A 26,666-nucleotide genomic window follows, 5' to 3' on the forward strand; every position below is an offset into this window, starting at 1 on the left:
CATCTTTTGTTCAACATTAGGAATATAATGTTACAATCATACTACTTTTGCATAAGGTTTTTCTATAGGTATTTTCAATATTTATCAGATGGGTATATTTTATCAACCAGGTGTTCAGTACATATGTGATGCAATGAGGGGATACATTATTGAATGGACTCACATACTAGCTATAAAACAAACTAAAGTGTGTGACCTTGAGCCACTCTGCTTATAAAGTGGACCTTACACCCATTGGACTACAATGGAAACTACATGTGTTGGAAGAATACGTCCAAGCTAACGGTTTACAGATAAATCCAAGTAAATCTGTCATTTTAACATTACAAAATCTGACTAAAGGTACATTCAAGAAATTCAACTGGTGCCTTGACGGCGAAATACTCCAACAGGTAAAACAGGTAAAATATCTGGGAATGTGGTTAAATTCCAACATAAATGATCATACTTGGGTTGAGAAAACAAAATCAAAATGTCGTCAATTAAGTGCCCAAGCTATGGCCTTAGACATAAAATATGGCAAGTTCTCACTGGTTCCGACTCTAAAGTTTTACAAACAAAAAGCAGTGCCTGCGATAATCTATGGTGCCGAAACTGCGTTTGGATGCCCTGCAAGTTTGTGGGATAATCTTGAAAACATCTTTTGGGGCAGAATTCTGAAAGTTGGTAGAGGATTGCCAGCAGTTGTAGTAAGATACGAATTGGGGCTGATTTCAATAAATGCAAAAGTTACATGGAACACTCTGTCAATCTTTCGCAAGATAATCCTGCCAAATGGTGCACCGCAAATGAAAATTCTACATAATCTGGCTGACAAACAATCAAATAAATTTTTTTCAGCCTGGATACATCAATGTCATCAAATCCTAATGGATATAAAAAGTGATGTAATCTCTTTGATGGACAACCCAGATGCTGTAAAAAAAAAGTTATGGGAAATTGATTGGATCAGCACCTGCACAGACAGAGCCAAATATTCGCTCATGAAAAACGTTCCCCCAGAAGGAAAAGCCTACAATTCAATCTATAAATATCTCGAAAAATGTCCGGACAAACAGAAGAGAATCCTGCTTATGAAATTTAGGCTAAATCAATTTAAGACAAAAGAGGTAATTAGACGATGGACCAAATATGAGAAGCTGAACCCGAACTGCAGATTCTGTGACCATTTTGAAGAGAATATCAAACATCTGGTTTTAATTTGTGAAGCTTTCTCCACGAGAAGAATGACACTGTTTAATACAATTGTGGCAAATAAACCTCTTCATACCATGGAAGAATGGTGGGCGGAATGTTTTACAGAGGTTAATAATAAACTAACATACGCCTTGACATTTCTCCTTAAAAACATTGCAGATGACCTAGCCAAATCACATGAAAAAATGGACTTAAATATTGGCTAGTAATTTGTGATGTATTTTGCCTAATTCAGTGTTTATTTCTTTTATTACTTTTATTACTTTAATCGTTTATATTGTTTATATTCCTTACTTTGTGACATTCTCTGTCTCTTTTTGCCTATTGGACAATTTTGATATTTTTTATATATGAATAATTAAATGTGATGTCATTTTCTTTAAAGGTTTTTTATAAACCAATAAAAAGAAATAAAAAAAAAAAGTGTATGCTTTTCAAAAAAAAACTTAATTTTTATTATAAATGATGCAACACTAAGCAAAGTGATCATTTCACATCATAAAGTGATTTGTTTCTTTTAACAAGTGGTATGGTAGGTTTAATAAAAAACATCAATTTGTAATAACTTACTGTACAAGGCAGATTATCCAAACAGCAACGTGAATTGCTAGGGCTTCAGAACCCTACGAGAAAGCAAATTATTTCACACAGTCTTTATGTGCGCCACAAGCCTTCCCAGGTAAGAAAAACATATTTGTGCTGGGACTCCGACAAGGAGAGGGAATGTACTTCTTGCTCTCCATTCTGCCAACCCTCAGTTAGAACAGCGAACAGCAGCCAAATCTCTCCAGCTGATGAAGCCTGTTAATGCCCATACACGTTGTGTTCAGTTATATTATAACCTGCACAATATACCAAACCAGTGTTTTGGTGTTATTGCCAGTGAGATAGCTCTGTAAGTAATTGCTCTGTAGATCTGGCTATACAATGAGAAGTCTTAGCTTGAAATCCTAGTGATGCAAACTCACCACGTGCTCCTATTGTCTCATGATTAGTTGTGGCTACTGGGTGGTGTGTGGGAGGAAAGGTCAGTTTGGACACCTCTCCCCTTCATTCCTTTCCCTGAATGCACTCTATGCTCACCCCATGACTGGTCATGCACCTCTGGCCAAAGGTGCAAAACAGCCTTGGGTCGACACATATAAGTGCAACATCTGTAAGAGGACTGAGTACTGACTCCATATTGTAATAAACCCTGACTCCATTTTGTATCTGCCCAGGCAGGCCTCATAGCAAAAGCCAGCCTGCAGGCCTGCAGCTCTCCCCTGGAGCTGTGCACAGTCAGCCAGCTACTCCCCCCACCTCCTCCCCTCTGGTGTCCCTGTGGCTGCCCTGTTCTCACGGGAGACTGGGTGTGAAAGTCTACAAGCTAAACACTGTATCTCTCGCCTTCCTCCTTACGGCACTGCCCTGTGAATGGCCGGCCGAGCCTGGTCCTGGAAAAAAAACATTGATTTCCACAGACCTGCCTCCTTATTTGTAGACGCTGTCCATAAGATATATAACCGTCCATCCCTATGCGATGTAACAGAGCGATTGATAAATAATCCACCTAACTGATTGCAATGAATAAGATATCTAGATCCACGTGCACTTGTTCGATGATGTAGGTTAATTGTCCTCCAGTACTGTATACACTTGCAAAAATGTTAGGTGCTAGAAGAACTATGTGTTGTGGTGTAAAGTGCGTGACCCATGGAGCCATTGTAAATTGCATATATGAAGATACAGTCCAAATTATAAGTATAAGCCCCCCCTATCCATTGCAGAATAAGTCACAAAAAACATGTTCGAACCCCATTCCTATGGTGTACTTCCAACCTTATTAGTTGAAAAAGGCCACACTTTAGCATACGAAGGGCCTTCTCTCCCTCTCCAGCAGCACTGTGCCTGGAGAGCGCACAGGCCCCCACCTTTTTTCCCTAATCATGATAGTTCTGCCACCAAAGACCCATTTCTCACTGATGCCTTAATGCAATAAATGTATCCTCTCATCCTTTCGTTGGACCCGCACTGAGTGTCCACCCCATGCCCCCTGACACAGATGACCCCCATACATTTCTCCCGATTAGAGATGCAAGACAAATTTATGTATATATAACAAGTGAAATATATGATTCTCCCCCCAACTGTCATGATGTCAATGGTTATGTTTTATGGGTGTCTTTTATTGTGTACTTTAAAGTGGTGTTTAGATTAGAGAGTTAGTATCATTCACCATATCCAGAACCACATGACCTTCACCTCGCGCTGACCAGCCCAGCTGATGCACGTGATGTCCACCTTCCCGCCAAGCAACTATCCAATCATCTGGAAGTGGCGCCTATGAAGCTATATTGGATCTCCGGCTCATCCAATGAAATGTAACTTTTGTACCTTATACAATTAATCCTTTTTAATGCAATGACAGTGTAAGGTTGGGCAGAGCGCTCTCGGAGTATGCAGAGTCCTCTGCTTGCCCTATATTAGTTTGGATAAACTTTACCTATTAACTTCCCCCGCTCTTGGTCATGATCTCATTCCCTCGTGGGGTGTTTCCATTTTTGACTCTCATTGGGGAGTTTTGATTGTGTTTTGGGGGACTGCTCACTTTCATTGGTACTGAAAGCACTACCTTTAAGCCAAAACTATTTGAATGAAGGTCTGTAATGCTTTCCAATCGAGAGGACATATGAGGATGGATACATAGTCTGTAGGTGTTGTTAATATATGTGTCCACCCATTCAATGCCCATTAGTAAGTGACATCTATGTGATTTTCCTCCCATTCCCACCCACAACCACCCAAAACCTCACATATTGTGTGTAGAATTATGCAGCCAATTTTTCTTTCAAAATGGTGGCCACTATATGTTAATGTGTGTAAAAAACTATTTTATTTGTTTTCTTCATTAAAAAAATATATATAGTGTTTGTAAGTTTTGAAAAAAATATGTATTTATTTTGTAACAAAAATGACCGATTTAACATTAAAAAGAAGTATACATATGTTTTGTTAGAAAATGTCTATTTACCTACCTTTGGGTGTCGGTTAAGTGTTTTGTGATGTAAGCAGTACCTGATTGGATGTGCAGTGTAGTAGTGATGTCAGTATGATTTCATTGACCTCTGGAGTCTGTTCGTGTTTGCACGAGGTAGCCATTTTTTGGGGAGATCGGAAGGGTGAGGCATTTGTTTTCACTGTTCAACTTTTTTATTTATTGTTGTTGCTTTTTTCCTACTTACTAGTGTGGCGGTGGCGGGTGGGAGCTTCCCTTTTACGAATGCCCGAAATGAACACCTATCTGTGGGCATAGGGCTGGAAAAATATCCACCATCAGCGACCACTGTTTTTCACTGTCCGCACCACGTGTTTGCCGTCCTTATGAATGTGGAGTGGCACCACTCTGCTAGGCCCGGCAGACACTCTGATTCCTTGGCTTCTTGTTTACTGCAGCAGAAGGTGAGGAAAGGGAGCGGGTAGGGCTGCCATTATGAGTTGCACCCCATTCAGGGTTGCTGAGGGGGCTCGGAACAAACAGCAGCGAAAGAAAAGCTACCATGTCATTGAAAATGCAGGAAGGTTCTGGAGAGTGCTGTTGAGCGATTACAGGTGTAGCAGTGAGCAGGTGTAGCATAAAGTGACAGCATCTGAAAGAAGTGGCAAGTATTGTTATGGATGTTTGTTGTGTTGCTCCTCATCACATCAATGTTGGTGTCTGAAGAGAGACTGTTAGCATTGGCTCACGCCAGGGGATCTTTTCATCTGAGCCGTAGACAGCCTGGGTACATTTCTGTGGAAACTGGGAGCCATTACACAATATCTCCCATTGCATCATGGGCCAGTAAAGCCACCCTCACCGCTGTTTCAGCCATTAGAACTCGTCATAAAAATGAAGGGGTAGGGGTCTGCTCTGTAAATGACTATAACTTATATTTCATACCCTGTGATGTTAAGTATGTTACATTTTAAAAATGCGGCCTGCTCTCTTTACTCAGTTGAACGGTCTTCTCTCCATTGCACTTGCAGTGAGAAATGTGGGGCCCATCTCCCTTAAGGTTTTAATCTGTCATAACTTTGAAAGGGAATTGTCTAATGTTTAGAAAAATTACATTTTGTTTTCGTTCTGGAAAATATGAATGGCGCCGATCTTGTTAATTGCAACAGCGTAAAAAGACCAGACGTCCTTGTAAATGAAAAGGCATAGGTCATATTACAGTTTGACTGTTTGTGTAGCAGAGGATGGAAAAAGGGTAAGCATGTAAACAATGACAAGTACATCTTTTTTCAGGCCCAGATTTTCATGAACCCCACTTGGTATGATGGGGCTTGCCGTTTTGAATATTTCTATTGTAAGTGAAAGCCGGCAAGTTCTACATACTAAATGATTTTAATTCAATCTCCAGGACTGTATATAAAGATGAAGCTGATGACACAAGGCCTGATGGCAAACGATGTGTTCTCTGCAAAAGTAATGCGAATGTGCATGTCTGTGCCGCACTGTCTGGTACATATTTCATTGCCCGTTTGGCAGAGGTAGTGTCGCTGGAAGATTCCAGTAGCAGAAAGTAAAGCCATGGAAAGGTGAGGTGCATACCTCGTCCTTTAATGACCATCATTTCCTGCAGCACTGGTATGACCTTCCCCCTGGCAGGACAGCACATCAGGTCGAATTGTTCTTCTCAGAATAATTCCTATTTTTTCCACTGCCATTTTGTGGCAGTCGCAGCTGAACCGGACACAATAATGAACTAAATTATTAAAATGCAAAACAGTTTTCGTCTTTTTGAATATTATGCACTGTCCAATTGGACCTGATGGGGTCCACTCTAGTCTACCCAAACGGGCTCACTCTTTATAGCGTGCACATACAGAAGAGGCGAACATCTGATGAGGAATATAACACTTCTTTATTCCTTCCACTCCAAACTCCGACTAACTTCCCTTTTCCTTCCCCTTCCCACGAGCCCTGTGTTCTCCTCCACGTGACAAGGATGGTGGCTTCAATGATGTCACACACCCCTGGTACTTAACACAATATCATACCTTAGTTATTTTCTTCAATGAGTCTCTGGGTCAATTTCTGGCCCTCCGTGGTCTCTCTGTCATATGCAGAGTTGGATGTTCCTCTCTCTCTCTCTGGGACGAGAGCATCTGCTCTTCACTGGAATCTTCCCCATCACCCTCAAAGTAGGGGTCCCACCCTTGATTTTCAGTTTCTGCAGTCGAAGACTGGGATGTGATGATTCCTGGCATCCTTTTGAAATGTGAAGAGTTCATAGTTATGCTTCTCCTTTTCCCTTTAGCTGAGATAAGAGATACTTTTACGTGTGTCACAGTCATTGGTTCTTTGTCAAATGCAGGCACATGTTTCCTGGTTTGTGGCGCTCTCACGATGCCTCCTACCTCAAGATCATTTTCCTTTGCTCTCTTGTTCTCATCTGTACTTCTTTTCACGTTTTCCTTGCGTCATGTTCCCTCATCTCATCATCTCCCTTGTATCTCTCGTACGTGCTCGTGACATGTGGTATTCTTGTGCAAATGTTCCTTCTGATCATAACCTCAGATGGTGTTTTCGCAGTTGTGCTGTGAGGTGTGTTGCGATAGTGCCGCAGAAATTGATATAGGACCTTCTGTATGTGTTCTCCTGTTAGTCGTGCAATTTTCACGTTTCTTTTGATGTTGCTAATAAAGTGTTCTACCATGCCATTGGCTTGTGTCCAAACTGATGTGATTCATCTGTGCACAAAGCCCATGTATTTGGCGAAAACATTGAAATATTGTCCTGTAAAAGGAGGCCCATTGTCTGATTTCACTACTCGAGGTATACCGTAGGCAGCAAAAATCCAATACAGCGCCCTTATGGTGTGATAAGTAGACGTGGATGGTACCAGCTGTAGATCAGGAAAACGAGAATATTCGACTATGGCCACGACTATGTATCCCCCCCCCTTCTAGGGGTCCAAAGAAGTCTTTGGCGATCTCATTCCAGGCCTTTTCTGGGATGTCCGTCATGTGCAGTGGCTCAGGGTGGGTGCTGTGATTAATGACTGCATATGTAGGGCATTGTTTGAGCAATTCTTCTACCTGGGAATCAAGCCGAGGGTACTATATCGTCTGCTGCAGCATCTGATTGGTAGACACGATGCCCTGGTGTCCTTCATGTGCTAGTTCCAGCACTTTCCTTCCCAGGGCCAGTGGGATCACTATCTTGGATGCTTTTAATAGGAGTCCTTCCTCAGTCCTGGCCAACTCTTCCTTTACAGCCACTAGGCTGCTGATGTCCTGCTGAGTTTCGGTGCTAGTGGTTTCTCCTGTCTGTTTAGATTGTTTAGATTGCTCCATCTGGTCGTGTTCAGTCTCTTGCACGATCTGATGGGGGCTCAAACCTCTCAGTATGTTCTCATACACTATGTAGTGTATGTATTGATCTGCTACGGAGTGCGTGAGCTCTGACTCCTTGTGAGGGTATCGTGATAAAAACTCTGCTGGATTGCTTTCTTTTCTTGAGTGATGTATGATGTGAAAACTCTAATATTGGAGTCTTAGTGCCCACCTGGTGATCCTAGGGGCATTTTTGATTGGGGGTTTCTTTATATGAAGAGTACGGCCTGGTGGTCTGTGACCACAGTGTATGGTTTCCCATATAGGAAAATGTTGTAGTATAATTTATTGTATTTTCGAGTGCAGCGCCACTGCCTGGGATCACATTTTCCCATATAGGAAAAGGTCAAATGTTTGCAAGCCCATACCACAGCAAGGCCTTCTTTGTCAGCTTGTGAGTAGGCCTGCTCTGTCTTTGATAAACTCTTGCTAGCATAGGAGATAATGTGGCATGTGCTGTTGTCTTTTGGGCCAATCTGTGTTAAGATGGCACCCACACCCAAAGTGCTTGCATCGATGACGAGTTCTGTCTCCCTTGTGGTGCTGAAATATACCATGTTTTTGCCATATGATATTCGCTGCTTGATTTTCTGAAATGCTTACTGGCACCCCCCTGTCCACTCAAAGTTCACTTGCTGCTTTCTGAGTGCTTTAAGGGGTTCGCTTACAGATGCTAAATCTTGAATATAACGGGTGCAGTAGCTTGCAAGCCTAAGGAAGGATCGTAGGTCCGAGATGTTCGTAGGTGGCTCTGCCTCGTTGAGTGCCTTTACTTTCTCAGGATCTGGGGTCATGCCCTGAGCTGTGAATAAATGTCCAAAGAAATGCAGGGTGTGTTTTCTGAACTCACACTTTGTTTGTTTAGCATGAGGTGAGCTTCTTCCAGGGTCATGCATACGTGGGTGAGTGTGTTGTCATGTTGTTCCTGATCCTGTCCGAAAATGAGGATGTTGTCACTTTAGTTCAGGCAATTGGGGATATGTTTTATAACATTATGTATTTTCGCCTGAAAGAATTTGGCAGCTGAGGGTTCGTTTGTACCTATAAAGATAAAGGCCTAGATGGGTGACAAACATTGTTATGTAGCATGACCCTTTGCTTAGTTCAAGTTGGTGGTATCCCGTGCTAAGGTCCAACTTTGAGAATACCATAGCACCATTCAGTAGGTGCACCATGTCGGTTATGCAGGGGCTTGGTGACGTTCCCTTAGTATTGCTTTGTTTGGTCATCGCATGTCTACGCATATTCAGATGTCAGAGGAATCCTTTTTTGGTACTGGGACAATGGGGGACACCCAAGGGGTAGGGCCTTCCACCGGTTCTATGATGTCTGCTTCTAGTAGTTATCCTTTGCATGGCAGTGGTGTTTTTGTCCCAAAGGGCTAAATGTGTACCTCAGATGGCCAGAGTCGTGGAGCGTGGGGTAGGCTGTCATAGACTTCTTCACTTATGATGTTTACGGTCGCTCCAGTCTCCACTAGGAAATCAGCCACCATTTTGTTTATCTGGATGAGTAATACTGGACTCTGTTATTTTGCTATTGGGTTACCCACTGCATATAGCTATCCTCTCTTCTTTCGCTCTTCCCTGGGTCTCTCCTTTCGCCTAGAGTCCTCTTCTGATGACACACTGGACCTACTGTCTGTTTGTGATTGCTCAACAAGGTACTACACATATCTTTTCAGTCTTCTCCCGGATCTGGATGTCGTCAATTTGCTTGATCTCCATTCTCCCGATGTCCTATCTTCCAGCTTCCTTTCATCACTTACTTCTCTGTGCCTTCGATGAGGCGGCTCGTAAGGTTGAATTGACATCCTTGGGGAACTTTGTGTTCATCTCTCTGCTTTGTGAGATTCGTCCTCCATTGCCTTCACCTCTTGCTTGGCTGCGGTACATGTGGGATGCCGCTTTAAAATGATTGTCCCCCTCCACATGCTGAGCATTGTTGGCCAATAGCGGGGCAGGCACCCTTGTGGGGAAATTCCCATCTGCATTTGTAGCAGAAAGGTTCACCATTGCCCTCTGCTAGCTTGTGTCAAATCTAGTTTGTGTATGTTCTCACATTTTCCATAGGAAATTTTGATGTCACTCAGTCTCTCCACTTGAGACGCCAACGCTGTGTCTGACCATGCAAGGTGCAATATTTCTTCCAGGGAGCAAGGCTTCTGCAGTAGTCTCTTTCTGAAGTCAGTGCACTCACACCCAGCTAAGATCTGTGATCTTAGTGCCTCATTGTTTGAGTAGTTATTGAAGTCACAATGTTTTAATTTCAGACGCATGACAAAAGTGTCCATTGACTCTCCTTTAATTTGTTTGGTGGTATGAAAAATATGTCTTTCATAATCCACAATGGTGTGCGGTGTGAAATATTCTGTGAGTGTTGCCTTGAGATTGGCGTAGGTGTCTGTTGTTCCTGTAGGGAATCAGTCCACAATGTCTCTTAAATTGGGGCCTATGGACAACGTGAGGATGCTGTTCTTTTTGTCTTCCTCCAGGGGCCCTATGGCCTTTAGGCATACCTCGAAATCTCAGATCCATCTTTTCCATCGGGGGCCCAAACTGCTGGTTTCTGACAAGTCAAAATGTGTGGACAATTGCGTGATTAGGCTGTCTTGTATTCTCCATGATAAGGCCGCTGCTGGTGTGAAGGGCACTGTGAGATTGTCCCCTTCTGACATCTTGGGCGGTCTCTGTTTTCTGTTTTATAGGATTGTAGCACTGGTTGTGGGTGGGCAGGGCCACTTCATACCTTCTGGGTTTTCTTTTATTTGGTTTTCAGTATGGGCCTGCTGGGCTGCTGCAGGAATTAGTATGCAGGGGTCCTCAGTGGATTGACTGACCTTTTGTTTGTTGCGTGCTCCCTAAGGTTCATGCTGCTGGGACTTGAAAATGGCTTCCCTGCCCATTAGTGCAGTCTCATGCTTCTGGTTTGTCTCTGCACACACGTGCGCATCTAGGGTCCTGCTTTGAGGCAGCACCGCCTCCATCACTTTTTGTGCCTTCTCCAGCACCCGGAATGCGAGGTAAGGGGCTTGCGGGACTGCCACGCAACCTGGAATCCTTCGGCGCAGCTCTCTGCTGCTGTCGATGCACCCATTTTGTGGGGGAACTGTGGTAGGGACAGTGGGACTTCTGCGCCCTCGAATATTCCCTGTGAGAGGCAGAGGCCGGGCTAGCAGGGCTTCTGCGCCTGCAAATCCTCACGCGGCTTGTGCGGGACAGAGGCAGGGCCAGCGGGACATCCACACCCAAGGTTCCTCCCCTCGTGCCATACTTTGGCTGGTCGCACTGCTGCAGACTGGGGATATGACACGCATCAGTCGACCCTCTTGTCGCCAGTGTCGAGCTGGACCCGATGGGGTCCGTTTAGTCTACCAACACGCCTTCACTCTTTCTTGAACACAAAGAGGAGGCGGACACCAAGAGCAGGTATATAGCACTTTATTCCTTGCACTCTGACTACCTTCCCCTTCACCACACCTCCCCTTCCCCTGAGCCCCATGTCCCCCTCCACGTCACAAGAATGGTGGCTTCCATGACGTCACATGCATGTTTTAAGACATTTTTCCTTAGATGTTCACTACCTCATCCAGTGAAGATCGAAACATAAATCTGTCTTTCTGCATTCAACCCAGTAACGTACGTAGCACTCAATCCTCACTGTGTTGAATATGAATACAGAGGAAAACAAACATCAAAAGCCAACAGTTTTAACTTTTGAGCATTAGGCATTTTCCTGTCTCAGCCATAGTGATACTACTTGATCATATAATGGCAACAGCTGGAAATAGATTTTCCACTCACATGTTTTAACTGGACTTCAGTGCAAGGACACATATTATGCATCCATATTAAATGGCTGAACGCAAACTTGCTTAAGACAATTCCTATTGCAGTCGGAGCCATTTACAGCTGTAATTATGTTATTAACTCCTACTGGACTGTATAGAAAGAGCACTGTTAGGCACTATACAGCACACAGTTTGATGTTACTGTGTGAAACAGCTGGCTCAAAGAGATCTAAGGAATATTACATTGGAGTATAGATAGGAAGGAAATATGTATAAGTAGGGAAACAGGATCTGCATTGCAGTATACATGAGAAGGAATGACATATAAAGATAGACACAGTCTGTAGGTGTTTTTTGGTTATGTGCCCACCCATTGCCTTCCAATGACTATGAAAATCCTTACAGCAAATCCCACCCATTTCTGCTTCTGACCATCCAAAACACCTCCTTATTGGAACTGATTAAGCTCATTTTAATCATGCCTAATGCATTTAAAGTGGCAGCAAGTGTTTCTTCCAAGCAGTTTTTTCAGAGTTAATGTGTTAATTGGAGTTGTAAACATGCTGCTGGTGTAATTAAAATAGTGTGCTGTTCATTAAAAAATGTTCAACTAATGTGCTAAATGCAGAAAAGAGTAGCGCCTGAATTAAATTAATATTTCTCCTGCCTATTGCAGTAATATTTTGCTGCTGAGCTAAGTTGTTTACAACACACACGCTTGAGATGATGTCTGCAAACTAAAACAAAATAGCAACAACGTTGCTTACATTACTGTATTGTCCAAATGGTGTATTATACTGCTCTTTTACTTTTTTAACAAGAAAAGTGCAATGACACTATCCATTAGAACAGATTGTAATATACAAATGCAATATATGACAAACTAATGGTTTTTGTCAATTTGATTTAATGATTATGACAGTGTTACTCTTTTAAAAACATATTGTACCATACATAGAAAAACAATCCAAAATGGACACAAAATCGTATTTAAAAACATTCACAAAATACTCAAAAGCCAAAACTATTGGCTTTGACAATGCTTCTTTTTAACTTGGAGTTGCAATCTCTGAATTCCACATTTTATAAACAGGGGTAGGTGTTTACTGCGTGAACCTTCTCATTCTGTCTACCTTATGCATTTTTTTTTTTTTTTTTTTTTATTGAGTCTGCAAAAATTCCAAATGTATAACTATATGGCACTCAAGACATGTCAGTATGCAAATTATCTTGTTCCTAGTTTTGAGGTAAGGCAAGTGGAAAACTCAAGGGACAAAATGACTTTTAGATTCCTGCATTTGTTCTCTGTCCGTGGGTTGCTATTGAGTCTGTGAGGAGCAGCGGCTAGCAGGGTATTAAGGTTGACTAAAAAGTGGTCAGACCAGGGGCATGTCTGAGCGTGGATATGAGTATCCTGTAGATTTCGGGTCAGGATCCGATGAAGGGTATGACCACCTTGGCGAGTATTGGTTTTTACCAATTGGGAGAAGTCAAAGGCTTCAAGAGCCGATAAGCGGGCTAATGCCTTGATATTGTTGGGATCATTGGCCCATAGATTAAAATCCCCCAAAATGATAACAGGTGAATTGGCTTTTATGGTAATATTCTTTAGCGCGAGGAGTTGTTCTTTGTTGAACTGCCCCAAGGAGATCGTAGAACCAGGCCTGCTCAGGAAAAGGAGGCATTGCAACACAAATAGGATAAAACGAGGCTAGAAAGCTAGACCTGCTTCGGTGGTGGGGGGAATAGAAACTGTTTTCCAGAGAGGTCCAGTAGCATTTTTTTAAATGTATTTATTAAAATGATATAGTTTACATTTTATTCATTTATATTAATCAACTCATTATCACATATTAAGTAATCAATTAACTTATTATATCACATTACTGAGTCAATCCAGATTGAAAGCTCAAAATAAAAAGAAGAAAAAAGGAAACGCAGGGTGTTCAAGATGTATATGGGCCAATAGATTGTCATGTCTGAGTCTTATGTGATCCCATGATGTTGTTTAAAAACTGAACAATAGTATAAATCAGTGTTTTGTCCTTTCCCAAAAGCATTAATAACGCTGGGTGGCCTTGTTCTACGATACTTAAGATGCTGGATTTAAGGTCTAACAATGCTGTTTCAGTCCTGAAACCTGACTGGTGAAGACCCAGGAGTCTATTCTCTTCCACCAAACTTTGTAGTTGCAGATAAGCAACTCAGTCGAGAATTTTCAGTAAATACGGCATACTGGTTATTGTTTGATAGTGTTTCACTATGGCTGGGTTCAATGTATTATTTTTCAGTACATGAGTTATCCAGGCATCCTTTAGGGAGAGCGGCATAGTGCCATCTGTGAAGCACATGTTGATCATCCTAGTGATCCACGGGGAGAGAGCATCCAATGAGTCCTTCAGTAAGTTATTATTATTATTGTTTATTGTTTTTGGTTTGTATTAAACCTCTACAAAAGTACATAGATAATTTCATATTAGTGAAGTATAAAAACAAACATACATTTCATAGAATCATTAGCAGTCATCTTACACATCAATCTGCATAAAAAAAAGTATCTAAAACATATCATTTCTTTATCGTAACTTAACAATTTAGGAAACAGCAAGTTGTTTCTTAGTTTCAGAGCATCAGATCGAATCATGGCTTTTCTTATTTCATATTTAAACAATCTCCTCGTAAAAGGCATCATTACTCGATTCTCAGTGTAAGGATATGCTGCTATCATGATAAGTTACAAAAGTTTTTCAGGAAGGTTATTACTCTTATTTTTAAAACATTAGAGTTGCCATGCTGTATCTGATACCACAACAGTTCTCTGTTGACACAGTGTAGTTGATTCACAAATTGTTTAAAATATAAAATACGTTGTTGTAGCAGGGCTGGACAAACTAAAAGCAAATGCCGCAATGTCTCTTCAATTCCTTACTCTCTACAAAACCGACACCACCACCATTCTTTATCAGCAATCAGCCATCTCTTCAATATGTAGTTAGTTCTTAGGACATCGAATCTGAATCTCATGAACACATTGCGTAATTCACGCACAGGATATGACTTGAGATATGTTTCAAGTGTAGGATAGAATTTCCAGAATGAGTATATGTGATACATAGACTTTGATAACATCACATACAGCATCGTTTGCTGCCAGTCATGCCCTTTAACAGTCTTCTTCACCTTTAGCGGGTTTAATATTAGAGTGCCTACGGATAGGCCTAAATCCTGGAGGTACGTTTTCATAAATTCGCTTTGGTGGATATAGTATGTGTTTCTATTGTCGTTTCCAGCAATCGAGTATAACAGCAGGATTAGTTAGACATTTCCTCCATAAACATAACTTCTTCCATTTCATGATCGACCTCCAAGATAGCAGTCCTAATTCGTATATTATCGCCTCAATTGGGACGGATTTTGGTAGAAAGAAAAGAATCCCTTTCCATATGATGCTCTCTAGTTGTTTCAGGTAATCAGTGTCCTCCAAGTCATGGAGTTCCATCCCATACAACAAGCCTGGAATTCCCTTCATATTGTAAAAGTCTTTAAGCGGCACTAAGGTAAATTTGTAGTATTGGGTTTCTAATTTTCGCATTTGGCGTAAGATACTTTCAGCTTTGATTTTTAGCTGTTTTTTTATCGTGCCAGGGGAACCAGACCCTGAGAAAAGGTATCCCAGATATTTAAAGCCACACTGACAGGGTATTCTTTTGCCTTCGACTTTCCAAGTAAGGTTTAACCATTTTTTTTTGTGTTTGCCCAGACATATGATGGTTGTTTTGTCAGCATTGATTTTCAGTCGTAGATCAGCTATAAAAGTTACGAACGCATCAATCAATCTTTGTAAGCCGACTTTTGTGGAATCGAATAACAAAAAATCGTCGGCATATGCTAGCCATTCCAATTGCATGTCACCAATCTTTGGTGCAATCAGACCTTTGCCTCCTAGTGCTTTGTCCACACCACACACACATATATGTTGAATCGAGTGGCTGCAAGCATGCATCCTTGATGCAAACCATTTTGAATGTCAATCTCGGATGTCAGTAAGCCTTCAGAGTTCAACCTTACCTTAATCTTTGTGTGTGAATACAGATTGATAATAATTTGTAAAAGTTGATTGGGAATCTTCAGATCGGACAGTTTTAGCCATAAAGTCGCCCTGTCTACCAGATCGAAAGCCTTGCTGAGATCCATTGCAGCTACAAAGATCGGTTTCCCATGTTTGCCTAGGGCCTTGGAAAGCAAAGATCTCAAGATCAGACCTCCACAGTCCGTGCCTATTCCTTTTTTAAAGCCTACCTGTTTGATGTTGAGTATGTGATTTAGTTTTATCCATTCGAGCAATTCTTCTAGAATAATGGAAGAAACACATTTTAGACTCGGGGTCTGTAATAATAGGAATAACTAGAGCCAGTTTCCATGATTGTGGAAAGGTTTTAGTCATTAGGATATCATTATACAAAATGTGCAGAATTTCGGACCATAGGGTAACATCAGCCTTTAGAATTAGGTTTGATAAGTGGTTGGGGCCGGGATCCCCCGAATTTCTGGATTTAGTTATTATGCGTCTGATGTTAATAGTGGATATGTCTAGCGACCATTCGCAGGGTTCGTAATTAACATCAACATGTCTAGCGTTGTTACATGAATAAATTCTGAGAAAATGTTTGCACCACCTTCTCTCACTTATTTGGGTAAATTGCATGTCTTTTTTTGTGCGGTCAACATCATTAACAATTTGCCAAAAATTCGCGATATCTTTACCTTTAATAGCATGGAGCATTTTTTCCCTGTGTTTTTGAGCTCTTAGGGACCTATGGCTAATCGCCCAGTTCTTATACTGTTGCTTAACATTTTTAATCAAACGAGTTGTATCAGTACACACAGCATTTTCTTTCAGAATAGCACGAATATCTCTCCTCATTACAGATTTACGATCGTGGACCTCGGCATCAAAAGAATGTTTGTGTTGTGGTCTATTGGTCCTTAGCCTATTATCATTTTTTACGGTGTATTCACAAATATCATTCACATGATCAGTAAAGATCCCAGTACCAAAGAACCATGCACAATCATTCATAGTCATCATTTCAGTCTGTTTTCTTAATTCATATAAGATCAGCCTATTGGTGGTACCAAACCTAGTGTAGAGGTCAATATCATCTTTCGTGTCGTTGTTCACACTACTGTCAATGGAACCATTATCCATAAGGGGCATAGTTTCCAGGTCAATAGTGCGAAAGACGCTAGGCGTATCACAAAAGGAAGCATTCTGCATCTGAGCCTCCACCTCAGAAGTAGCGATTGCTTTCCATTGTTTCTTCAATTCCTCTTTACCTAGCTGAGGTATTAGTTCTTCCTGAAATAGAGATTGTGATGATTCATTAATGCCTGCTTGTTCAGGAACACAGTCCTGGTTGGTTCACAATTGGTTGGAACAGAATTGGGCGCATTGTAATAGTTCCTCTTCCTCAATACAAGAGGGAGGTAGTGGTAACGCTGCAGCGCGGGCCAGACTTGCTCTGCGTGTGGATACCTCGCGGCTCTTTCATAATGTTGGAGGTCTTATGAAATTTCACCATGTTAGTACGGAGCTGAAGACAAATAAGAGATATAGGGGGGATCACTGACACCAAATAACAACAACACTCCAAATAGTCAGACCAATTACAGGTCGAACTTACTTAGGGTCCTCAAGGGAGTAGGCTCCTATCCAGGTTCCTCACGCTTCCTAAATAGACTGCAAATACTCAGACCAAACCCTAGAGACCCTTAGACCCTAAGCACCCTAACAGCCAAAACACTTATGAAAACACTTGCGATGCGCGCGCGATGCGCGTTTGCGGGTTATATAGAAAACAAATCCATCTTGTTGTTCCTCAAACAAAGGTAGGATTTGTGGTCGCCTTTACAGAAGATGTATGGTCATGGAGACCTTGGCCCTCATTCCAAGGTTGGCGGTAAGGGATACCGGGCACTGGTAAGGAGACCGGTGCCGGTAATCCCTTACCGCCCTACTACAAGGTCCCTTAGCGGGTCCCTCCAGTAACAGCTGGTCTGACCAGCCGTTGTGGATGGGACCTGGTAAGGGACCAGGGTGCAAATAACGGGCTTGACATTCACGAGCCCGTTATTTGCGCCCTCCCCATTCCCATGGAGCCCTATGGGGGCTCAAATGGGAATGGGGAATGGCTTTTTCAATTGGGACTTAACGGTCCCGCAAAGGTCGGACTACACCGGTAAGTCCCCATTGAACTATACCGGTGCCATACCCATTATTGGTGGCAGTCATGGCACAAATAGCGCCATGACTACCACCAATCTTGGAATGAGGCCCCTTGTGGTTGACTTTCATCTTGAGAATGAGGTTTTCACATCCCTCCAGCTATGAGATATAAGTGAGATGACAGTCAAGTTGTTGCTTAACATTGAGTGCAACCCCACCCCCAGTGGTCGAAGTGAGTGGCAGCGGTCGGGATCGGTGCTCCTCTACTTTCTTAAATTCAGTTTTACTGTTCCTATACTTTTATTTGAAAAAGAAACCATTCCAGAAAGGTTTCGTTTTAAAATAAAAGAGTAGGAAGAACGTAAAACTTGCACTTTCAGTGCACTACACTGAATGTTCCCTTAAACAGCAGGTGAATGTGTTTGGGGGTTTGTATTGTGTTTGGCAGGGGGCATGGTGAAGGAGCTTGTGGGGAACGGGTGCAGGCCAGCAGGGAACATAGTTCCACTACTTCTTTTCGTACACTTCGACTATTGCCCGCCTCCCTATTTTTGCAATGTGGCCTGCCCCATAGATTTTGTATCATTGAGGAGTGGGGTTATTGGAAGATATCTGGGCTGTTTCATCCAACCGAGTTTCAGTAATTGCAAACATGTCAGGCTTCTGTATGGTGATATGGTCAGCAATCTCAATGTCATGAAGGCAGGCTGAGCGGTTTATAGTCATTCCATCGACAGCCAAAGCATTTAATGCCATACCATCTAAAAAAAAGCATCTAATGCATTTTTTTCATTTTCTCTAAAGGTGCCCCCCAACCCCTCTTTTCTTAACTTTTAAAACCCATTTAAAACCAATTTTCATTAAACTAAACCCTTTACCATCTAAAACAAATGCATTAGATGCTTTTTTTATAGATGGTTTGGCTGTCGATGCTTTGGTTGTCGATGCAATGACCAGATACCGCCTGAGCGATTGTAAGGATCGAGATGGAGAAGGAATTTTCAGGGGGAATGGTCTCAGATCTAAGTACAGGATTTAAGCTGGAATCAGGTAATGTTATCAGGGTAGTAGGAGAGTCCGTTTGACAGACCTGTGCCACCAAAGAAGCAGCCTAGTAAGAATGCTCAGTTAATATGGGTTGCAATAGTCTGTTTAGTCTTATAGCTAGATTTGTTGTGAAGCTAGTTTTAAATCACTATGCATAGGGCACTAGTCAACTGATGGTGATGCTGGTCTTGTAGGTGTAGGCAACATATTTACAGTTGTTTCATTAGTTTCAAAGACAGAGCTTCATTACAGGAAATGGGTGCAATACCATTGAAAGATATGTTGTTAGTACTACGGCCCGTTTTGTTTGATAATGCATAGTAATGAAGGCAGACATATTAAACCCACGTGCAGAAAGGTGGCCGGTAATACAGAATGGAATAAAAGAACTTACCTAGCAGGGGCCGGGGGACGGCAGGATATGTCAAAGAGACAGATGTAAGAGCAAACCATTGCCAAACCTTCAACAAACCTGCACTAACCACCCTGTCAAATGTGCCGGCGCTAACATGCCGCCGGCATATTCTTCAGACCCTGCTATGCCTGGATAATGTAGTTTGCTAGGAATGCAATTAAGAAGTAGTGACCACAGATTAATTACATTTTAATTCAATTCAATGAGTTCAATTTTCTCAAACAAAGATATCAGGCAGCAACCACACGCACACAATAAGTAAGCAGAATGGTAAGGAGAGTTGGTTTAAATAGCCCGTCACTGATCGGCCTGTCAAAAACACCAGCGCTAACACGCCGCCGATGTGTTTTTCAGGCCCGGCTACGACTGGGTAATGTAGTTTGCTAGAACTACAATACGGCAAGGCTATTTCACTGAGGCTAATTCACTGAGCGAATGAGCTTGATCACAAGATGTACAAGCAGTGCGAGAATTTGCAGTGCCCTGAGATGGCAGGGTAATGTTTAATGTATTCAGGCAGGTATGCAAAGATTTAAATCTAGGTGAACTTTCAAATAAAGATAATACAACACTGTAGAATCTAGTGCTTACAACAAGAATGCAGAATAATTGCCTAATGCTGCTACAGAGTGACCATGGATTCATTCAATTTCAATTCAATTCAATTAATTTCATTTTCTCAAACAAAGATATCAGGCAGCAACCACGCGCACAGAATATAAATTCACTGCAGGACTGGACTTGAATTAAAAGCCGTGCACTACTTTCGTAAATTTGCATTAATTGCATAGAGTGTATGAAATAATATATTTGCATGACTTGATTGCTAACACAAAATAGGAAATATGACCTACATTGGGCATGCTCTGGAATAAATGATTGCAGCAAATCTCAAATAGAGCTTTACCTCATTTTGTAGATCTCGGATCATTTTACTTTTCCTTTCCATCTCAGTCTTTAAGAAATTGATCTGAAAGAAACACAATCAATGTATATTATATTTCACAGTTGTACTCAGAGACACAGGCATTACAATTACTACATGAATCCTAACAGATGCTGGCTCATTTAACTAACGCTAAATAACAGAAGAGCAGTCTTTATTTGTACATCTAAGAAGCACTGTGGTCTACAACTCTCCTGCCCCATTGTCATACAATTATTGTGTGACTTGTTATCATGGGCATATAGTTGTTGGGCTGAACTTCAAACATCCCACACATGAGAGGAAATATTAACTAAGGGAACCCTTGAAGCAGGAGTCAGGACACACCTCAAAGGGCAAAGGTATGGGGCCCAGGCAGATTACCCTGTCATTCCCACCATATCCCTTTACTGAGGGATAACTTGGAGAGCACCACACACACATGAAATGTAGGTATAGATGTCCCCAAAGATGAAATACACCATGAACCAAAAAATATGTTCCAGGAGTCAATGTAGCATGCATGTGTTGGTAGGTAAAAGCAAGTAGGCCCACAAGGCAAGAAGCGCAGTAGGAGCTAGAGCAAACATTTATTAGACAAGCACACTGCGAGTTAGGCTATGAACATGATTTATTTGAAGTAGAGATAGTTCACACTGTCACACAAGAAAGATAGCAGCTTGCAAGATGAACATATACAGATAGAAGCATCCATCGATAGGGTAAGCCATAGAAGGAGTTCAATGACAGAATAACATAGGGACAGAAGTTAGACCTAACCAAGCACACATATATGCAAAAGCAAAGACTAGACAAATTGAGAAACACTCTAGGTTGGCAGGAGTGTGTGATAGCAACAGTAAGTAATAGAGAATATAACACACAGTCCATATGTAGACACATATATATGCATACATTAACACTTCATAGGTGCCTAAACTTAGTAGGCCTCTAGAATGAAGGCAGGGCATACGTCATTCATATAACAGGTCTTGGAGCATTATAAATTGTTTTGAACAGCAAAGGCATTCAGTTTAAGACTTTAAAAAGGAATGCAGTGGCAAGGTCGGCAGACTCAAGCACATTGTAAAGTTATGCAGTGATTGGTCAGAAGTATGAGGTGAGGCTCTTTCCCAGACAAAAGTACAAGGAAGCATGACCTAATCAGATGTTGCTAGAGGAAGCAAGATATGCAAGGGAGTGATAGAATGCCGCGTGGTGATTGGCTGCAAAGGAGAATGTTTAATCTGGTCCCACACATTAAGCAAGTGAAACATGTAACAGATAACATTTCTGCCCAAGACAAGGATATGGCCCTGGAGAGCATCAGACCACATGCAGAGACAGGCCCAGGACAAAGTAATTTCAACAGAAGGAACACATTGCCTCCTGTAGGAAAATATCTACCTAAGACTGGAAACACACGCAATGGGAGGTCAGCCTTCGGCCCAGGTAGAATTCAATATACAGATGATGAAAGGCCCAGTAGAAACACCAAGACGATTCAACAAATTGGTGGAACGATTTAAATTGCCATAATCCATGTTTATATAGAAGTAAAAAACACATAGTCTCAACAAGTGTTTGGTCCAGAGCAATGGTACTAAGATCACAGCAGGTGAGGTCATGCACATCAGAATACTCCAAATTGACACCATGCACACCTAAAAGTTCCAGATTGGTTTGTAAAGATTATAATAATCAAATCTAACTTAGTTATATTAGGATTAGAAATTAGATGTATTATGAGTTTCAGGTGCGGGGGAGAGAAATACAACCTTGGCATCTAGGTTGTAACTGTACAGTGAAAGAGCAATCCTCCCAATGTGGGAATTTACGTCCCTTGCACACTCTCTTATGGCCTAAGGTTAGACAAATAGGCAAAGAGGAATGGACTACCTCAATGGTCTCTGGTGGCATGTGGTCTAAATATAAGTGTTTGAAAAATAAACATTTAAAAAATAAGCACCACCTTTTAATTCTTAGATAGAATGTTGATCAGCCTACCCCGCTTTTCTTCGGGAGGGTAGCACAATGTAATTTCTGTATTCCCTTGTCTTCCTTACACAGAATACCAATGGCCCTTTTGTCCTCTACTGCGTTACTTATTGGAAGGTTACTTATTGGAAGTTTACCAAGCCTGAACTCGGGTAAGACTTAGGAGTTCATCTTAACCTATTTTATGTATTATTAATTTTAAACGTTTATTTTTCAAACATTTATACTTAGACCACATGACACCAGAGACCATTGAGGTAGTCCCTTCCTCTTTTTGCAGAGGAACTTTAGAACATTTTTCTAAATTAGTTTTGTAGTCACTGGTATCAGTCACATTTTTTAAAGATTAGCAAATTGAAAATATGATGACATGAAACTTCCTTTTCTCCTTTTTCACAACCATTTAGTATAAGTTTGAAACAAAATATATTTTGGGTTCATGTACTTCAACACTAGGCGAAAACAGTTGAATTACATCAATTTTTAGACATAGGCGATCAATCCTTTTGGCTAGGATCTAAACCATGTTGTTTGCAGTTCCTGTATACTCTAACATCTCTTGATACCTAGTACCCAAAGTGTATTATTCAGAAGTTGTGTTAATCACTGACATTGTATCAAGTTCATCCCTATGTTATTTTGTTTTGATTGTCTAAATTGTTATGTAGTACGCTCAATATCTGATATTATCGTTGTTTAAATTCTCTTTATTCTTATATGAAGCCCCTGATGAAGAGTGTCTTAACTAGAAACGTGTTGGGCAATTCCTCACATTAAAATTGGATGAATCCATGGACGATTAAATGTCTCTGTTTATTGAATATGTATGAATTCAATTGATCAAGTGTTTGTCATTATATTCTAACTAACTGATTTTACCTATCTTTAATTAAGAGTAACATAGGGTGTTCAGGAAACCATGATTGGATTTCTTTGAAGACCTGAAACTGCAGATTCTCAACTATTTGCCTAACCTTATGACATAAGAGAGTGTGCAGGGCACGTAAGTTCCCAGGTCATGCACATCAGCCATGAGAAAAGAAGGAACAGAGATACATGTTTCCAATCATAAATTGCAATAATATGCTTCTGGTTGACACAGCTGGAAGGGGAGGGACAATAAGATGGTGCCAGAATTTAATTCCCATGAGAAGAGGATGTAAAATATACAACTGTTGCCATACTGTTCAAACCTCACAATGTCATTGGTTAGCGATGATCGAAGTGGCCCAACACAGGATGGCCACAGGTGCTCCACCAATTAAATACCAACTACTCAATGCAACAATATTAAACATTAACTGTCCAATAGTAAATCTGGGAAAGTAGATGAGGTGAATATGAAGTCATTTTTATGATGTAATTAACATCATAGCCACGAGGGTCAGGATAAATCCAAAGGGGTAGGAATTGTGTAGATTAAACTATAGAGCAACCATGAGCAACCAACTGGTGGATGACATTGCCTGAGTATTCTGAAACATTGTTGATGCCGAAACACTGCATTTCACTATAAATCTCCACCATGTAATATGGATCGCTGAATGATTTCTTTGGAATGATACCTGACTGCGGTTGCATGTAATACATTTTGTTTGTCTTGCTCCCGTGCACTTAATTGACTCATTTGGATTACTTTTATTATGCTTTTTTTTTCTCTTACCCTACATTTGATGACCCCATTTCCATGATCCTAGATTCATCAGACCAGAAGCCCCTCTTCTGCATTCCGTGGGTATGTGGTGTCAGCCTGCAGGGAGAAGCAACATTTTGCACCACGAGTAGGCCAGCAAGCACCGGATTTCTCCATTGGTTTGCCTGATCGCTGGAGGCAGAGCCACAGCCCCCAGGTGTGCAGGCCTTTCTGAAGGAGGGATGGCATCAGAGGTTCTTCGGAGAATGTAGCAAGCGAAGTGCACCTGACACAAGAACAACGATCGAGAAAGTATGTATATGTGCAAAAGTAAAGTGCGTGAGGAGTGGACCAGTGGGTGAAAACCTATTCCATACATTTTCATTTTTAATAGAGATTGAAGAAGGCTTCCGTAGGGAGGAAACGGTACGGCACGGTAGTAAGAAATTGTGTATATTGTATTTTTAACCCCCTCTCGGAGAGGGGGCAGTGTTGTTTAATTTAGAATGGGAAGGCCCACACTAGCAATGAATGAAACCCTCAGTTTCACAGGTAAGGTCGCAAGAGGGGAAAAATAAATAAATGATGTAGATAAGCTTTGAATTTTAATTGTTTTGTTAAAATTGTAGGCATACTGAGTGCATTTGATTAGAGGCAACAGTGGTTTGGTATGAGTGTGGAAGAATGTTTTTAAAACGGGTAACAGAAAATTGTATTGAATTTTGAATCGGTGTGAAGACACACAGAAAAATGGTACTCTCTCTCTCTGTCAACCACCTTTCTTTTGTTTTGGTGTTTTTTGTGGTAACTTGACGGGAGTGATGTTGGGAGCAACCTCAGGAGATCATGTTTTGTTCATTGTCAGCATTTTGTTCATTGTGATAATGAATTTTTGGTCAGTATTGAATTGTGGCATTGATTGTGCCTAGAATTAGTACTCCAATTGTCATAAGCAGGGGACTTACGACATGACATGCAGAGTATATTGCTGAAGTATAATTTGCAGTGACCTGAAGGGAAAGAAGGACATTTGTTTACACCTTGGCCAGAAGAAGGCACACATGATAAGAATATCATTGACCATGTGTACACACATTTGTTATTGACCTACAAACGTAAAACACTGAAGAGGAGGCAGAGTTTATAAAAACTTTGGAAGCTTTATGAGACCGATCGGGAGTCAGGAGGAGAGGAAGAAGTCAAAGTCGAAAAACCTGTAGTAGCCCCGCCCCTCCATCATACAGAGACAGCGCATGCAAGACATAGGCTGTAACAACTGCGCAGTTGTCAGCCTCACCCCAATGGTATGAGAACACCTAGTCGGCACAGGCTTCAGCACCTGTGCAGCCTATATATCCATCCTTAGCTGGAACCTTTCCAGTAAAACTGGAAGCATATACACATCCCAGTATAAGCCCCGAACAGACCCTGAATCATCAAACTCATGGGGAGCCACAGGAAACACTAAGGATAAAGACTTGATTAGGCTAGAAAGCAAAGTCTGCAGGGATCTAGGAACAGTGGTCCAAAAGACAGAAGAAGAATTGCAGAGGGTGACAAGGCGAAGATTATTTTGGGGGGGTCTTACATTAAATGGTCAAAGAAAGCAATATATGCTTCAGTAAAAATAATGAACGCACATTCAGGCACTAACCTAATACACTTTCAGGCACTAACCTAACTAACCCAGCTCTTTTTAAGATCTGCTAGAGCGCCTGAAGACTTTTCAAAAGGCAGCAGTGTGCCATTTGTAAATCCCAGGTAAAAGATATAAGATATCACTTGTAAAAATATGTTAATGCCATGAATACGCAGAGATGACATAGAGAAATGTGACCTTTATTATGTGAAAACCCTTGATATAAGTATATTACTAAAGCTTCTTGAGTTGTTTTTGACAATAGTGCAAAGACACCAGTTTGAGGTTACAAGGGGTATCGGCTGACTTCCCTGGTTGTTAACGTGGTACCCCCTGGATTGCTGCTTGCTACACTTGTTGCTGCAGACTGCAGTGCCATGTGTCATTTTACTTGAACTTTTCTGCTTTGAAGATTTGAAGGGGTCCCTGAGGCCTTCCCCTTTGTGGTTTCATTAAGAGTTTGCCAGTGGGGCATTAACGTGCCGGTAATACTGTTTACCGGCATGTTTCTACACTGGCAGACTCCAAGTTTGCCGGTGGAGTGGATGGAATTAGCTCCAGCCAAGAGCTGGAGGTAATCTACCACCCCACCAGCAAAAATTGTCTGTATAACCAGCACTGGTATTGCATGCAAATCCCCTCATGGAGTCCTATGGGACTTCAAGAAATGGGCTTTTACCGCCCTAACTGGCATTTGTGATCTGGCAGTAATTCCACCAGACCAGGTTCTGGTAACAGTAATACACTTTGGTGGTATCCCATTGGATTTACCAGAGGGTTACCATCAAACCTGTAATGTGGCTTGTCTTTCCTTATAGTCACTCAGTTTGTTACCCTGCCATGGACCTGATTTGCAAAGCGTTTTCCAATGGGATTATGCCATTCTAAAACGCTTTTGTAAATCAGCTCACATGACTCTTGTTCCAACTTTTTAGCATTGTTTCCAACTTGCTGCACTTCCTTGTGGACTGACATTTGTTCAGGCTACTGCCAACCGCACTTTAAAGTTTAAAGCACTAGGACAGCCAGTTTATCTAGAAAACAAAAAGCTTGGGTTGAGTGGGGTGGATTCTTAGGAGAGAGAGTTATAGGGTGTTTGCGCTGGATGTAATGGGGATATTCAAAATGAGTTCTGTACATTTTTCATTTACTGTGTTTGCACTTTTAAAAGGAATGTTGTATGTTTTTCAAAATTTGATACTGGTGGCGGCATGGCCGGTCTTTGTGTCAGGCAGCTCGGGCGGCTGCCTGACATCAAGCAGCCTCTAGGGTGTGCCGCACGGCGGTGCTCTGGATCAGTGCAAGCCAGTGCAAGCCAGGGCAGGCTGGCCACACACCAGCCAGGACAGGCTGGCCACACACCAGCCAGGCCTTGATTTTGACGCCGTCACCGTGAATTAGGAGGAGCAGTGAGCACTGCAGGCAGGGCAGGG

The 26,666-nt window shown here is 41.7% G+C and overlaps 1 protein-coding gene across 3 annotated transcripts in view; it reads right to left on the minus strand.

Annotated features, from left to right (window-relative positions):
• The window catches only part of LUZP2 (leucine zipper protein 2), a 1,804,399-nt gene that overhangs the window by 705,554 nt on the left and 1,072,179 nt on the right, over positions 1–26,666 (minus strand). For all 3 annotated transcript variants that reach the window (XM_069623501.1, XM_069623499.1, XM_069623500.1), the window contains exon 5: positions 19,946–20,008. In XM_069623501.1, coding sequence (XP_069479602.1) covers positions 19,946–20,008 — 63 coding nt within the window. The remainder of the gene's footprint in view (positions 1–19,945; positions 20,009–26,666) is intronic.

Source organism: Ambystoma mexicanum, chromosome 11 (assembly GCF_040938575.1).
Source record: "Ambystoma mexicanum isolate Mex_15411 chromosome 11, UKY_AmexF1_1, whole genome shotgun sequence".
NCBI lineage: Eukaryota > Metazoa > Chordata > Amphibia > Caudata > Ambystomatidae > Ambystoma > Ambystoma mexicanum.